Raw genomic sequence first — 15,820 nt, 5'->3', positions numbered from 1 at the left:
GATCATCAAGGAACAGTTTTTGTTTGACTCAAATTTCATTCAAAGAGTGAACCTTCATATATTCTTGCACAGATAATGAAATGTTTCAAGCCTGTTTTGATCCTGATGACGGCTTACAACTCAAAGAAAATAAAAAGGGAGTATCATAAAATGTTAGAGACAGGACCAGCGCTGTAGTGGGAGGACAATTTGGGTTCTGGCATTTTTGTCTCAAACTGTCCCCACACACCTGGTAAATCTGACATAAGTGTGGCGGCATATGGGTCTTGAAAAGTATCATGACAGTGAGATTTGTGCCAGAAAACAGTAAATTTAATCCCTGATTTCTGTCTCTGCTGTGGCACAGAGCCAGGCAGCCGCGCTCCGTTCAGAAGTATTCTTTTCATTTTAGACCATCATATTTCTCATGAGTGGGCGTGGCTTCAGTTCATTCAACCAAGACACCACACCATCCTAGATTTTACATGCATATTTTTCATGATTTTAAAGCTAGGTTTTTTAAACGTAGAAATGTTTTTCATGACTGAAATTTGGCCTGGTGCTTCATAACACAGAAGCCTGTTATAAAAAAGACCTAAAATTCAAATATTTTTCATCCCTTTACAGAAACTTTAATGTACTTTGACTAACAATGGGCTTCAGTCACCGGCTGTTCTTGATAAGAAATCAGTTCTTAAAACCCACTAAGCCATTTTTGAGAAAACTCTGAAACACACTAGAGTTTTATATTTGATTTAGTAAATTCAAGATTTTAGGCACTAGACATCTTTGGCTCTTTCACTGCTGATACAACAAAATGAAATGATAACCTATGTACTTACCAGCACTTCAATTTGCTAGAGTAAGAAAGAAACAATGACATATTTTAAATTATATTTTTCTATATTTGTATCAATTTATGTTTGGTATTTTTCAACAAATGATGGTAGGAATATTTTCATTAAACACTTATTTAAATTCATAAAAACCTACCTTGATGTATTTTATTATGTTAAAATGATGCTCCATCATTTTACAGCACATTTTGTAAGGTCATATGTTTTTGGGCATTCTGTGGCTTTATTCATAGAGGAGGACATTGGATAGAGGGAAACAAAGATTAAAAAGTGCGGGAGAGACATGTGGGAAAGGAGCCACAGGCCAGACTTGAACCTGGCCTGCTTGCTTGCATAGGGTGCACCTTAACCATTAGGCCGTCTATGCCCAACAGCGCCATTTTTAGAATAAATATAGGCTTCCATCAAATCATATGCAACTGGGAAAATAAATATGATATGACTCTTTTCCCCTTCATCTAGAATGCATCTTTTTGCTTTTGCAGCGTGATGCTCACTGTTTTTGAATCATCTAATTTATGTGTCGTCTGTCTCTACATGTCAATCCTGCGATTGACTGGCCACCAGTCCAGGTTGTACCCCGCCTCTCGCCCAGTGACAACTGGGATAGGCTCCAGCCAACGGGATAAACGGTGTAGAAAATGGATGGATGGATAGATGATTTATGTGTCTGTAGTGTACATTAAATATTTGATTAAATAAACCTATATCGGTTTCATTTCAAGAAGCTCCACATACACTTTCTAAGTATTTCTAATAGTTGAAGACGAATGCATGATTTTTTTTTTTGTTTTTTTTATTTTAAACATTATTGACATCTTGCTGTCTTCTCTCTCCTGTGTGCCTTCTGTGTTTGCGCACACCCCTGCGGTCTCATGCCCTTATATGGGCACAAAGGTGGAGTTCCTCTATGCAAATGAGGGAAAACATGAATAAGCTTTGGGCTTACAAGCACATGGTATTAACCAATCTAAGATGGGCTTTGTAACAACCTGGCAGTGCCACAGACTGATTGCCTTTACACATGCTGTATCAGGGTTGGAAATTGGCTTTTCGGTCTGCTTTGCCACTTTAAATATCTACCAACAACATACATGTTTTTTTTAACCACCCACTTTAGTTTAACAGGCAGCATAATGAGATCAGATATGATATGATTATCAATAATAAACATACAAGGGCACTGTAAATTCATGCAGCATTTTCCTGCTTTATGAGTGTCGGACTCAAGAGAGTGAAATATTTGTGCATGATTCCTGCAATCTCTCACTGGAATTCAGGCCTTGTTTAACAATCTTAGACTTAGAACATCACTTTATAGACACCTTAAGCAGGTAGACCAGTCGCAGATCTCATGTGATGCTGAGTCAAACCGTTCCAGTACACAGCTGACTGTGAACATTTGACAGCAGCTCTGACACAGGGTGGAGGAGGTCGGGCCCTTTGGTCAGTTAGGAATTAAGTTGCTTGATTCTGGTCATAACGAGAAAACAAACAAACAAACAAACAAACAAACAAAAAACAGGAGTCAATTTATGTCGTTTACCATTGCAAAGTCATTCTGTTACTTTTACTCACCTGCTGAGTGGCTACAGGTTAAGCAAATTTACCAGACAGTGCTCAAAAGCATGGGGTGTGACTTAACTTCGAGGTAGATGATGACGTTTTTACAGGGTTACAGGTTTTCTGTGGAATTCCCACAGGATGAGTCATTCCATTACTCAATGAAATGATTGGGATGGGATGGGAAAAAGGTAAGCAGAAGTGGGTGGAAGTGGGAACCACCATAGCAATGGTTTTTAAAAATGAAACAAATACGCATGTGCAGTTTTTATGTTCATTTGGTTAGGGTGTTTTTTTTTTTTTTTTTGCAGAAAATGGACCGAAGCACCACATCTCCACAACACTTGGCAGCCATTTTGCTTGTAGTTGCAGTAAGCCAACACTGCAACATAAGTCAAACAAACTGCACTTCAGTTCTTTTAATATTGTTTAAAGGAAATATTTTCCCGACTAAATTAAATACACTAGTAGATGCCATGTTTGGGTGAATACTCAGCTACTCAAATAGGCAGGATGGGACAGTAGTGAAATAAATGGGAGGTTTACTCTGGTATGGGATGGGACGGGACAGGATTATTTCTGCAGGAGTGAGATGGGACAGGAAAATCGTCTCCCATGTCATCCTCTACAGCAAGGCCATCTGAATCCCATAAATCCTTTTCTAAAATTTTTTTTTAATTTTTGAATATTTTGTGGCATTTTCTATGATTTGTACATTGCAATAATCAAAGTTACACGAAAAAAGGTTTAATCATTTACACAACTACATGTACACTACTGATAGATGCTTTTTCATTAGTTATCCTCCGTTTACTTGTCACTATTTCAAAGGGTGTGAAATTTTAAATTTTTTGCCCTTCTGTTCTTATTTTTTCTCCCCTCTCCACCTAATTATTTCTTTGTTTTTGTAGTCTATTCAAGGCTCTTGCTAATTTGTTTAATTCCTGCCATCTGATTATTGCACACATGTCCTCCTTTCCCATGTTTTATTTCATTCGTATCATCCTGCACTTGTGTTCATTTCACCTTTTTTCACAATAAAGAGAAGCTTAAAATGTTTCATGTCATGTGCAATGACTCAAGAATAGTAAAGCGTCACTTTTTGAATTAATTCATGAGGATAAAAATACATTTTCTGAAATATTAAAGACTTTTAAGATGCACCTGCATGAGTGTGTGTGTTTGTGCACGCAGCAGCCGAACCATTGAGAGCCCGTCACTCAGAGCGCTGGGGGAAGGCCAAGAGGAAGCGATAGCCAAATACGGGCAGATGACAGAGCTCCAAGAATCCTCCTCTTCAGCATCACGGCCCCCGTGGCAGGTAGGATCTGTCAGTCGCTGTGATTGCGGACTGACACACACATGCATTTTTATGAAGTAGAAAGTACACAAACAGGAAGTGACTTGCCCCTTAATCCCATGAGAAGGCAGGAGTGGATATTGATCCCAGAGTGTTTACAAATCATCAAATAGGCAGGGTTGTTTGTTCAAAAACAGTGAAATGATGTAATTATGTGCAATCCTGTGATGAATGGGACCGGTAAGAGAAAGAGAAAATCATATCCCTTATTTTTGAGTTTTTCAAATTCCTTTACTCCTTTCATTGCTCCAATGGGGACTGTATGTGCCTACATTCAGTCACAGGCACTATAGAAAATGGCTCTCATATACAGGATTCCAAGTATCCTGCCACTTTGTTTTTGTACAGTATATAAAGAGTCTTTTCCCTGCTTTGTGTGCATGCTGTCTGTGGTTTTAGGAATCTAAGTAGGAGGGAAAAAGGAGTCTTTGGAGATGAAAAAGAGGAGCATGGGGAGAGGAGAGAAAAGAGAACCAAGTGGGAAAAGGAGAAGGAAGCTGCAGCTTTAGCGGTAGCATCACCAGCTGTGGGAGGAGTGTGCTGTTGTGTTGCATCTGGGGATGAGGCTGCCATGCCACCGTGCTGGCTTAAAGATGTAATGAATCTTCAGTCGGGGGCTTTCCTTCCAGGGTGACAACTGGCTTTGAGGAAGGTTGTAAATGCAGGGGAGATTGTGGTATAATTCCTCAGACTGGCGTTTGTGCCCCCCAGTCACCATTCGATTATCTCCCAAATTGCTGTGTTTCACTGAGATAAAGATTTTTTATGGCTTGCTGACTTGAAACAACCGGCACAGGCAGAATAGGGGGCAAAAGAGGGAGAGGGAAAAAAGAGAAAGAGAGAGAGAGAAAGCAATGGCCAAACCTGCCACGCATAGTAATTTCCTTTGGTAAATGACAAAATCTTTGTTTATATGACATTTCCCTAAAATTACTGCAGCGAGATGAATCTGAAATATAAAATGTCACATTTGGCATGCAAAACTATGAAAATATATTTCTGTGCAAAATTCATGGAGGCATTTAATTTAGAACGTGTTTAATAACTAAGGCAGCCTGCATCAGTAATCCTGCCCGGAGGTCCCAAAAAGATTGTCATATTTATTCTCTGCTTTCTTCACCCCCCTCCTTCATTCCTAAGCCAAAAAATTTTAAGGGTAAATGTTCATTGTTAATTAAGATTTACTAATTAAAATGAAAATAATTAACGAGAAAGCTTAATCTCTGAATATTAGCCCATACTTAGAAAGAAAGGAAGTTTTTGTATGTGGCATTTCCTGTCTCTATTAAGAGTGCATTTTGTGTGATCAGTCAATACGTGGAAAGCCCTGAAAAGATATTTCAGCGAAAGGACGACCGCTTGCCAGCAAACGCGAGGAAGATCCCTCGCTGGAGCCTTTGATCTCATCTGTAGGAGTGCTGTAATGTTATGGCACTTTAGGCACAACTCAGGCTTGGGGCAAACAAACCACCTCTGATATGGAAAATTGGCTCACTTCACCTTTTACCTTCACCTTGCTGTCTTCACGACGTCGGTACAAGCATGTGGGCCAGATAATGACAATACCTCTTACAGACATACATAGTGCAAATTGGACACCAGTATGATGTTATTGTTTTATGTTTCTGTGCCTCTTTTTTTATCTTTTCTCCTCCTCCTCCTCTTCCTTTCCAGTCTGCATGCATACATCTCCTTCCAATGTGGGGGTTTGGAGGCCTCGATCACCTCCTCCCAAATCTATGATGTGTGGGCTAAACCGCTTTGCCACCAATTATACTAATTTCACTTCTGCCTAAATTGTTTTTCTTGTTTTGGTATGCAAAGATGCTCACAGTGGGGAGATTGAGGGGCATTACTGCAGGGCTCAGCGCACACCTTCCCCCCTTACAGTCTGGCAGAGCAGTGGGCGCTGCCAGCCGCTAAGCACAGTATGCATGTGATATGTGTCTGCAAGAGGAAAAGGAGTAGTCCGAGGGTGATCTGTGACAACTTTGCAAAACACACTGTAAAACAGACAGTGGGTACAGTGGATGGTTGTGGGTGTGAGCACATGTAGCCCCTGAGTGCTAATACGTCATTGATTGGAATAAGTGGTTTTAATTGCTAGGCTCTCAAAGTTCGCCCTGGGGAGTTGATCAACACAGATTCAAGTCCATAAAATAAACGGACATACGGAGATGCAGCTTAGATAATCAGAGAAAAATATATACCTGCACGTCAATTAAGGTGTGAATACAACATATTGTAAAATAGGAACGAAGAACATGGAACTGGATAGAATGGAATAGGAGAGTACACAATCAGATACCGTACCATTCAGAAATACTGGGTGATTTTTAACACCATACTCTACTAAACCATAGCATATGAGATGAAACAATGAGATATGAAGTGATGCAATGCTATATGGTACAACATGACAGGACACAATACAAAACAATATGATACGATTCTGTATGATATGATATGGTTAAATGTGAAGGAATGGGACTGGCTGGGGTAGGATAGGAAAGTGTTCCATACAAAAAAATAGACTGGGAAGAAATATCAAAAGGAGCCAGCTGAGGCGATCTGGGCATCTGATCAGGGTGCTTCCTGATATGATGCAATAAGGTATCTTTTGGTAACTGGAAAGGCAAAGATTAGCCTAGGATTTAATTTAGAATTATATGATTTAGTACAATATTTTTCAAATTCTTTGGATATGATTTGGTATGATGTGATATGATAAAGTAAATTAAAGAAGCTATGATAGCATAACACGAGATAGAATTGCATGGTAGTATTGTACTCAAGACCACAAAATCAAAGCCCAAGACTTGCCCGAGACCAAGGTACACCGAGACCAAGACAAGACCAAGACTTTTGTGGACGGAGACCGAGTCAAGACTAAGAACAAGACAAAACCAAGACCATGAAAATCAATTTTAAAAAACCATGACAAGGTTAAACAGTAAAAGAGCATTCTCCCTTTAGTGTAGTTTTCTTTTAATAAATGTAACAGATAAATGACGGCGTCTGCAACTCTTTCAAAGCACAACATGCAGAAATCTCAAATCTTAACAAATTTGTTAAACTAACATCTAGTAAAAAATAAATTCTTGTATGTATTTAAAAGCAACTGACAAGTCCAGGATTGTTTAAATATCTGAAAATGAGATGTTTATCTAGATTAGTCAGGTGAATGAGGACTAAAGTAAGTGTTCAGAGGTATTTCTGACTAGAAATAAGATGGACTGATGTCTGAGTTTTTGCAGGTATATTTGTTGTTTGTAGCAAGTGCTTCTTCTTATTGTCACATTAATGAAGTCAAAGAATAACAGATCGGTGCTGGTCTCGACCTGTCTTGATGGAAAATCCCAAGTCCGGCCAGTTTGAGAGGGAGACAAGATTGAATAAAAATGCTCTCAAGACCAAGACAGTTCTTGAGTACTACAACACTATTGTATGGTCATACTTAGTTCAGTTATTTTATTACAATAATTATTACAATTTGCATGATAAAACGGTCAAGAATAGGACGGGATGTTACAGAGGTGAAAGACTGGATGGTCAGTCAGCAACAGGGTAGGCTTTCCTGACAACTTGCTAGACATCTTTTTTCTGTGATTACTGAGAAAATGAAAGGGGATAAATTCCAACAACTAAAAATGAAATGATAAAATCTGCCAATGTAGGACAAACCTCCATCAAAGTTTGAAAACCTAATTCTGATAAAGACGAAGTGACTCTTAAAGCCAGATTGACTTCTCATTCAGTGCTGTTCAACACATGCCATAGGGGACAAAAGACTTAAATGTATTTATATTGTTCCCTGATTATGTTTAATAAAAAAACTAAAAGTCTAGCCAGCTTACCCTATTACTCATCCTAAGCCCTCAAAAAGAGGCACATGTCACCAAAACAAACAAGCACATAAACAACAAGTGGGCTGATGTAGCCTGGAGGTTAGTGGGATGAGCTCACTACCAGAAGGTTGGCGTTGTGAAATCTTGTTCTGAATGGGCAATGTGGCCAGGAGAAATAAATATCACTCCCAACTTTGATAACAAGGAATGCTGATGTGCCCCTGAGCAATGCACTTAACCCCTGGATGGTTGAATGGAGATCAGTAGATGGAAGCCTGCAGCTGTGCTGGGGAACTTTTCCCTCTGTGAGTGCTTGACTGCAGTTAGCCAACAAATCCCCCACTGTTAAGTACCTGAAAATATCTCCACCCCAAAACAGGGGAATTGAATCATACTCTGTGTTTATTTATTGGAGAAATTGATTTTTTTTTTTTGGTAGTTGTATCGTCATACGAGCCAAGTGATATCCAAGACTGACAGATAATCTGTCTTCTTACTCTTTAGTCATGCTGTCTTATCTCAGATGTGGATTTCTCACTTCACTTCTATATTAAATTACATCCAACATTTGCTGTGGTTATATATAGTGGAGAACAAAAAGCCCATCCCAAACTAATAACAATACATTTTGAATACAAAGTTTAGCATGCATGTGCTGATACTTCTGCAGTCTTTATGACTTAATTGGTAAGTCTACTTAAAGAAGAGTTTTGCAAAAAGGGTCCATATATATTCATATATACAGTGCTTAACAAATTTATTAGACCACCCTAACCCTAACCAAAGTAAGGTTTATGCCACAGCTGCCCTAAATTAACAGCATTGGTGATTACCTAAATCATTTTTTTTATGTTTCTGCAATGGTTAATACACCAATATGTAGAAGCTCTTTAACCCAAATGATATTTTTAATGTTAAAATATAATTATTATTGTTATCCATGAATTTTCAATTTTACTGAGTTACAAAAAAACTGAAAAAATAGTAAAGCTCATTAATATTTCTGGATTAATAAGTCAAATTATAGTTATTTACTTGCATTCCTGAAGAGAAAAAATAGTTTTAGTGGTTGAATGTTATGCTTGATTCATTTCTGACTTCTCAGGGAAGCCCAGTGAGCCGGCTCAAATTTGGGTGAATTCAGTGTGAAATCCCTCATTCCTGTTCAAAATGGTAGTCCGGATTAAAGCACTGCATGATGCTGGATGGTCTTTGGGACAAATATGACAGGTGGTCTAATAAATTTGTTAAGCACTGTATATAACATATATATTTAGGGTCACAGGTGTTTTCTGATCACTTCCTGGGAGTTATAATGAATGAATAATGAACTTAATGCATCTGTAAATAGAACAAAGGGGCTTCTAACCTCCAGTGAATGCATGCTATGAAGACAACAATTTAATCATTTATGCAAATTAAAATATATATTGTGTCTCTAACCCAATATCTAATACGATGCCATATATTTGCTGTCATTTATTCTATATCACAATGATACTTAAAATTGAGGGAAAATGGAAATAACTAAACCTGGCTCCTCTTTCTGGTAAGTGTTATATGTCTCCACATAATTACTTTAAACCACGTCTGTGCTAAGCAAGCTACAGCGGTAAGTACAGGATATAGCAGGAGAATGTTACCTTCTCTGATTAGCTGGTAAAATGACTTAGAATCTAAAAAGGAGTAAATCATCCTACCAGCTGTCAGTGCAGAACAATTTGAAAATGTTAACTCTGACCTGTGAACTCTACCAGAAGCCTCTCCAGGCAGCAACGCTATGTTAAAAATCAGGCCCTTGGCAATGTCGCCACCTTGCTCGGTGTAATGTGTACACAATAAGTCCCGATTTTCAACGAGCTCCAGGACAACGCTACATAATGGGTGTAACGTATGTCCAGATAGTCCTGAATTTCCCCAATAAATCCTTTTAACTCGGGGTAATGAGCCCTCAACAACAGTGACATTTCCCCAGTCAACAAGGCTACGTTACACCGCGGGCTATCAGTCCTCAGAAAAGCTACATCATACAGCAGGTGATATTTATACGAATAGTTATATTTCTCATTGCGAGACAATGCAGCAAAATAAAGAAAAAGGCCAGTTACCTGTCCAGGAGAGAAGTAGTCAGCCCTGCATCTGAAATGAAACTTTTCAGCTCCCAGGCTTCCTCAGATGGCATGCTGCGCCAATATTTACTCACATTTTATTTCCTGCTCAGTCCTCTTCGCTCCAAGCGTTTGCAGTGTGTTAGCAGTGTTGTTACTGGTATGCTGATAGCTGTGTTAGCAAAAGAAAACACTAGAATATTGTCTCTGTTCTTTGACTTTAGCCATTTTCTAACTACTTTTTCAGCGTGTTCACGCAGCGAGAACTCAGGGTGTAAGCCCCACCCCTCAACCAATCAGGGTAGCGAAGTCAGAGGCGAATCTGATTGGTCGGTGACACCTGGAGTGATGGAGAATTGTTGACTGCAATAGCGTCATTTTACTTCTCTTGTTAAGAGCTCGCTTGAGCAAAAGGTTACCTACTGCACCTGTAAGAGGTTTGCATGATTTCTACTGCAATACTGGATTTTTTTCTCTGCACAATTCTCCATTCTTCTCAAACTGGTTTCAGTTAATTGAAATGGAAACTAATTTGTTAATTAGCCAAACCAAAGTATAAATTATCCTTCAAGAAAAAAAAGGCAGATATTTCATGGAATTAACAATATTCTGAAATCACATCTTATTCTAAAACGTGTGTCTTCCAGCTGCACCAGAGCACCAGTCCCCAGCCTGTGGAAGTTTGTGTACGATGCCTCAGAGCCACCAGAGACAAGCTACCCAGGGGCCTCTACTCTGTCAGCGTGGCCCTTCACAGCCGTCTAGGAGGACCAGCTTTGGCTTGGTGTGGTAAGAAGGAACAGCAATACCGGGCGATGTCCACCGAGCCGACCGAGCACCGAGGTCGCTACTATGACACGGACCTGCAGGTTAACCAGAGTCTTTTTATGGTGAGTTTGGGAGGATCTATATGAATATTAGATCATCTTTAAAATGTTGGGATTTTGAAAAGTGTATGGTCTTTTGAAAATCATAAACAAATGAAACATTGTATAGCTTTCACATTTAAGATGGGAGAATTACGGGAACACAAGCTTTTGAAAAAGTGTTTTTTTTTTTTTTAAATAATTAAATCAAAAGGTTTACCAGGATCAACATGCACAGGTCCCAGAGATGTGTTGCTCCTGTCAATTCAACATATATTCATTTAGCAGCAGCAGAATCAGGTTGTGATTTGTGACTGTTGTTTCACTTGATTACGGCTCCTTTATCTATCTGATGCTTGAGGAAGCTGCTTGGAATAGTTTTTCTCCTCCTTGTCATAAAAATAAAAACATCAAACAAGTGTGACATTCAGAGAGTCTGAATGAAAACATGCTCATGGATATAAATGCATAAAACCTTCCTCTGAAATTCAGCGGAAAATGGAGCATTGTGTCAACAACTTGTTCCCCAATATATTAGAAACCAGACAAACTCAGCACCTCTATGGCAGATAGAATCATTCTTTTCTCTTCTTGCATTCAAGGTATTTTTTTTTTATCATTAACAACAAAAATATGAAACTAACAAGACAAACAACACAGCCATGACAAGCAGAGGTGTGTACAGTTAACAGAAAAAAATAACTTTATTCACAGATAACCAGGTTTGTGCCTGCCCAAATAAACTACAACAGGCAGCTGTTGTTATGTCAATACATGATTCGTGACTCTTTGTAGAGCAGACTCAACTCTTGCCATAGCCAGTCAGGAGAGGAGCAAAAACTTTTTTTCCATCAAGAAAAGCTTTCACTGCTCTTCTTAAGCAAGGAAATAGTGGCAAAAGTTTACCTTCAAACTTTATTTTAGTATAGAGTCAATACCAGCGTAAGACATAAAAAGGCTAATTTAACTCCAGACTCGAAAGAGGGAATTAACAAACTGATACCAATATTCAAACTCAGGAGACTCAGATAAGGTTACTCAGAATTATTGTATTAAAAATTTAATTATTGCACACAATAAAAAAAATCAATTCAAATCCCTTTTTTTCCAAGAAGTCTTATTTCAAGCCTCTTTAGTTCATTTTAATAAATGATTTTTCTCAAAGCATTTAGTTTAATTCCAGTTCATCAAAAAACAAAAGAAAAAAAAAAGAGTCCTTTGAATTAAATTCCTATAAGTGGAAGGTTCTGTTTGATCCTATAAGCCCAGTAAGGCCACACTGGGCGAGGCCTGATGATTGTGATGATGATGATGATGATTGAGGATGACTACTGAGTCCCGGTTTAGCTCACCATCCTTTTGATACGGAAAAATAAACCTGGCCTGTGTAAAACAAGGACTCACAGAACTAAGTTGTTTGTTTCATAAACTACTTTCAGATATAATTTTTGATTGACAGTTAACCTTAACTTATATTCAAGAAAAACGCGCAATCACAACAAAGACATTATGTTTTCAACCATATCGCTATTTATATCCATGCTATGCAGCAAAGTAACTCAATCAATCATCAATAATCAACAGGTGGGAAACGCCACTCACCATTTTGCGGTTGTTAAATATATAAATGCAGTCCTGTGTTGAGTTCTGTAAGGTCTTTCTAAGTAGTACAATAATTTTAATAGGAGTTTAATTTATGCAAGAATTCCTGATTATGTTTTAAGTGTTTTAAACAAAGTTGAAGCACTCGTTTGCAGCAGTGATGACTCTCTAGCTGTTTCTCACAGCCAAGGATCGTCGGAAGGCCGTGTTTGATTGATCGACTGCCATAGGAGGACTGTTTCAATGTTGAGAATCCTCGAAATTTTTCCAAGGACTGAGTCCTTCAAACAGAGAATTTCCAAGGATGCACATGTGTGTCCTCTGCTCGCAGGAATTACCCACAGTCCAACGCCCATTGTTTTCCTTCTCTTAAAAAAAAGCATAATATCAGGAGAAAACCAGGTCCTAGCGTGCTCAGTACACTTCTAAATGTCCTGTTTCCACTGTAAATATGTTGCCATCATTATTTCATATCGTCAAAGTAAAGCTGGACAGGTAGAAGTAGCACCATATCATATGATTATATTTTAAAATTATATTGTATGATTATATAAAATGATTGATATAATTATATAATCATATTATTATATATATAATGATTATATGATGACCATATAGCTTATTAGATGGCACTGGGCAAAACTTGTGTCCAAATGTGTGTTCAGGAGTTGCCAGGGAGGACTCTGACCTCACCTCCAAGGGACCTAACTCCTTTCCATAAAGGAAGGATCCTGGACTTTGAGAAACAGCTACTGCCTCTCCGTGTCGGCCTGATCTCCTCCTGACTAAAACACTGCATGTGTGCTACCATTAGCTGGTGTAACCTGGTGAAATAAAATGTGATTTGGTTTTATGTGAGATTTTAAGAGGTTTCAGTTGAATACCAAGACATTTCTTATAAAAAGTGTGACAACTGATAGATTGCTTTTAAAACTTTTTTGTCATTTAACAACTCATTCTTTTTACATCACACGTATCATTTTGATTTTTTTTTTTTTTTTTTTTTAATGTTTTTATTAAGTTTTGTAGCATAATCCACAATAAATGTACAAACATTATATTGTAAATTGTTTTCCTTTTTACATTAACAAACATACTAACAAAAGAAAACATTCATCACCCACCCTCTTTCAACATAACATTAGGTACTCTCTTTCAAATACCAATTTGCAAGCAAAGAAATAGTATTTTGATCTTTTTCCCTTTTAATTCCTTTTTAAAAATAAATCTGGGTTATAAATGTTGTCCAGTTCTAATGAAACTGCACCCACCATTGTTTACAGGCTTGCAGTAGCTTTAACTAAACCATGCATTTAGACGCCCCTTGGTTCTCCTCAACTGACGCAAGATTACTGTTGCAAGATTTCAGCTTCTGAGAGCGATAAAAATTTGCACGATATTTGAAGATATTCTGTGTTTTACTCATGAGATCTTCATGAGAATAAAACACCATCTTTTTAAGTCATACACATAAGTAAATCAAACCAATTATTCATTATTCTTGTACACAATGCAGCATTGTATTGTTCCAAAACAGAACAAATGCAGTAAAGCATATCTGTGGCATGTCTTTTGCTGTCTACAGTATATCATAGTTAAGCTGGATTTATAAGAAGTGATAGGCAGAGTTGACTGAATTGAAGGGCTATAAAAATCAAACCTCCTTTTCAAATGCCAAATAAAAACCCTACATGTTTTTCACATTTGATCCTTTTGATGAAACAACACAGCCGATTACATTAGATAAAATCTGAGCACATATCACAATCATTTTCCTAAACCTTTTTGATTTGAGGGAAAAAATCTTCCATAGAAGCCGTGCTTATCTGAAAAAACCCACATCCCCATTTTAGATGGTCGATATTGACCAGTGGATTAGACATCTCTGTTTATTTGTATTCACTGATGATGCACGCACAGAATGAAAGATAAACAAGAGGAACCTTAAAACAGAAGCCACTAAATCCAGTGTCCCTCCTGATCCCATAGAGTTTTGTGCATGCTCAGAAAGGGCTTCTTCACTGTTCTGATGGCAACTCTAAAGGCCTTAGCTGGAGCATTTAGCACATGTGGACACTGTCAATGGGCTGGTGGGCGTATTCACTGAGCGAGAGCACCCTGATAATATTGTCTCCGGCTCCCATCAAACATAAAGGACGGGGTAAAAGCTGGCATGAACTGAATGCGGACCTGGGATCTGATTCAGAGGTAAAAAAAGGTTTAAGTATGGCATGGTAAATGCCTCATGTCACTCTTCCTTCCCTCCTCTTCTCGGCTGGTGTTTATAGACAAACCTGTTGTTGTTGTGCTCATTGACAGCGGTGGAAATGCTGATCAGATTTGTCTGAGACTATCAGGATTGGCTTGGATGTTTTCTCTCCCTCCTCTTGCCCACACTATAGCGTGCGATTTCAGGAGTGCTTGCAGTGCCTTCTAAGAGGAAATGAGGAATTAGTGATGGTAAGAGGAAGCCAGGAGCTTATTTTCCTTTCCTCCCTCTCTCTCTCCTTCTTTTTTTCATTCACCCTTTGCTTTGTGTGTCTGGGTTTGGATTTAGACAGAAGTGGTGCAGTTCAGCTGGAGATGTCTCCACTTTACCGGTGTATGGGAGCAGTTGGAGAGTGTTAGGGTCCACTAGGGTGTCTTTGTGCACTTTTTCTGGGGGATGCATTAGATCTAGCATTTAATTTACAAGGTGGGAAGGAGAAAGGAGAGATGGAGTCATTTTTGGTGATTCAAGAAGGGTGATTTACAGATTTTGTCATTCTTTTTGCCTTACTATGAGGGACACTTTAAATGACAAAAATGGGGTTTATTTTAACATAGATATATTATGGTGGAACCCTTGCTCCCTCTTGTTCCAATTTTTTTGATCAGCTTCATATGAAGTAGAGATGTCTAGTTTTTACTGATGCTTGGATTGAGAATGACTTGTTATTACAGCTTCTTCCTACACTGTGAAAGCAAAAGCACAGTTGGCAATAAGTGAGTGCTTTCAGGGGTCCAGCCAGCCATGGCGTTATAGGAACGCCTTATGGACCTGGGCGCACCCATTGTCCATTTGCCCACCCTAAAAGTTTGGGAGATAATAGACTTTCCTGGCTTATATGTTTGTGTTGTATATCTATTGGAATGCTATTGAATACCTAAAATACAGTTTTCCCTTTAATACATGCAAAATCATAAACAATCATATCTGTAACCAGATTACGCTGCTGATCCTTTTAAAACTAGCACAGGTGCACATGTGCGTGCACGTTTCTCAACAGTAGATGATCCATGAGGGACAGAGAGACTCAAGTCTGTGCAGGTTAAAGTCAGACAACTTTTCAAGGTTTTATCAACATCTTTCCCTCATCAATCTCATCCACAGTGTCTGACACTGCACCTGCTGAGAGTCACGTGTGATTTTCGTAACTGAATTAATGTTTCTCTATGACACAACAAAAAAACACAAAACAGATAAGGAAAGACAAGAGGTAAGTGCTTGTCTGATTGGAACAACTTTAAATTGTCTTATAGAGAAAAAAATAACTGTTTCTGATCCAAACTCAGACTGACAGTACAGTTCCCTGCCCTTGACTGACTCTGTCTCTTTCTCTGGCCCCTTCTCACTTTCTGTCTGTCTGTGATCAAT

General features: G+C 38.5%; 1 protein-coding gene across 1 annotated transcript in view; it reads left to right on the top strand.

Annotated features, from left to right (window-relative positions):
- Positions 1-15,820, top strand: part of ofcc1 (orofacial cleft 1 candidate 1) — a 198,188-nt gene that overhangs the window by 31,518 nt on the left and 150,850 nt on the right. Inside the window, exons 11-12 of the mRNA XM_041814710.1 lie at positions 3,594-3,720; positions 10,363-10,605. Of these exons, the coding sequence (XP_041670644.1) occupies positions 3,594-3,720; positions 10,363-10,605 (370 nt within the window). The remainder of the gene's footprint in view (positions 1-3,593; positions 3,721-10,362; positions 10,606-15,820) is intronic.

This window comes from Cheilinus undulatus, linkage group 19 (assembly GCF_018320785.1).
Source record: "Cheilinus undulatus linkage group 19, ASM1832078v1, whole genome shotgun sequence".
Classification (NCBI taxonomy): Eukaryota; Metazoa; Chordata; class Actinopteri; order Labriformes; family Labridae; genus Cheilinus; species Cheilinus undulatus.
The sequence above is the reverse complement of the archived record's forward strand: the minus strand, read 5'-3'. Positions and strand labels throughout refer to the sequence as shown.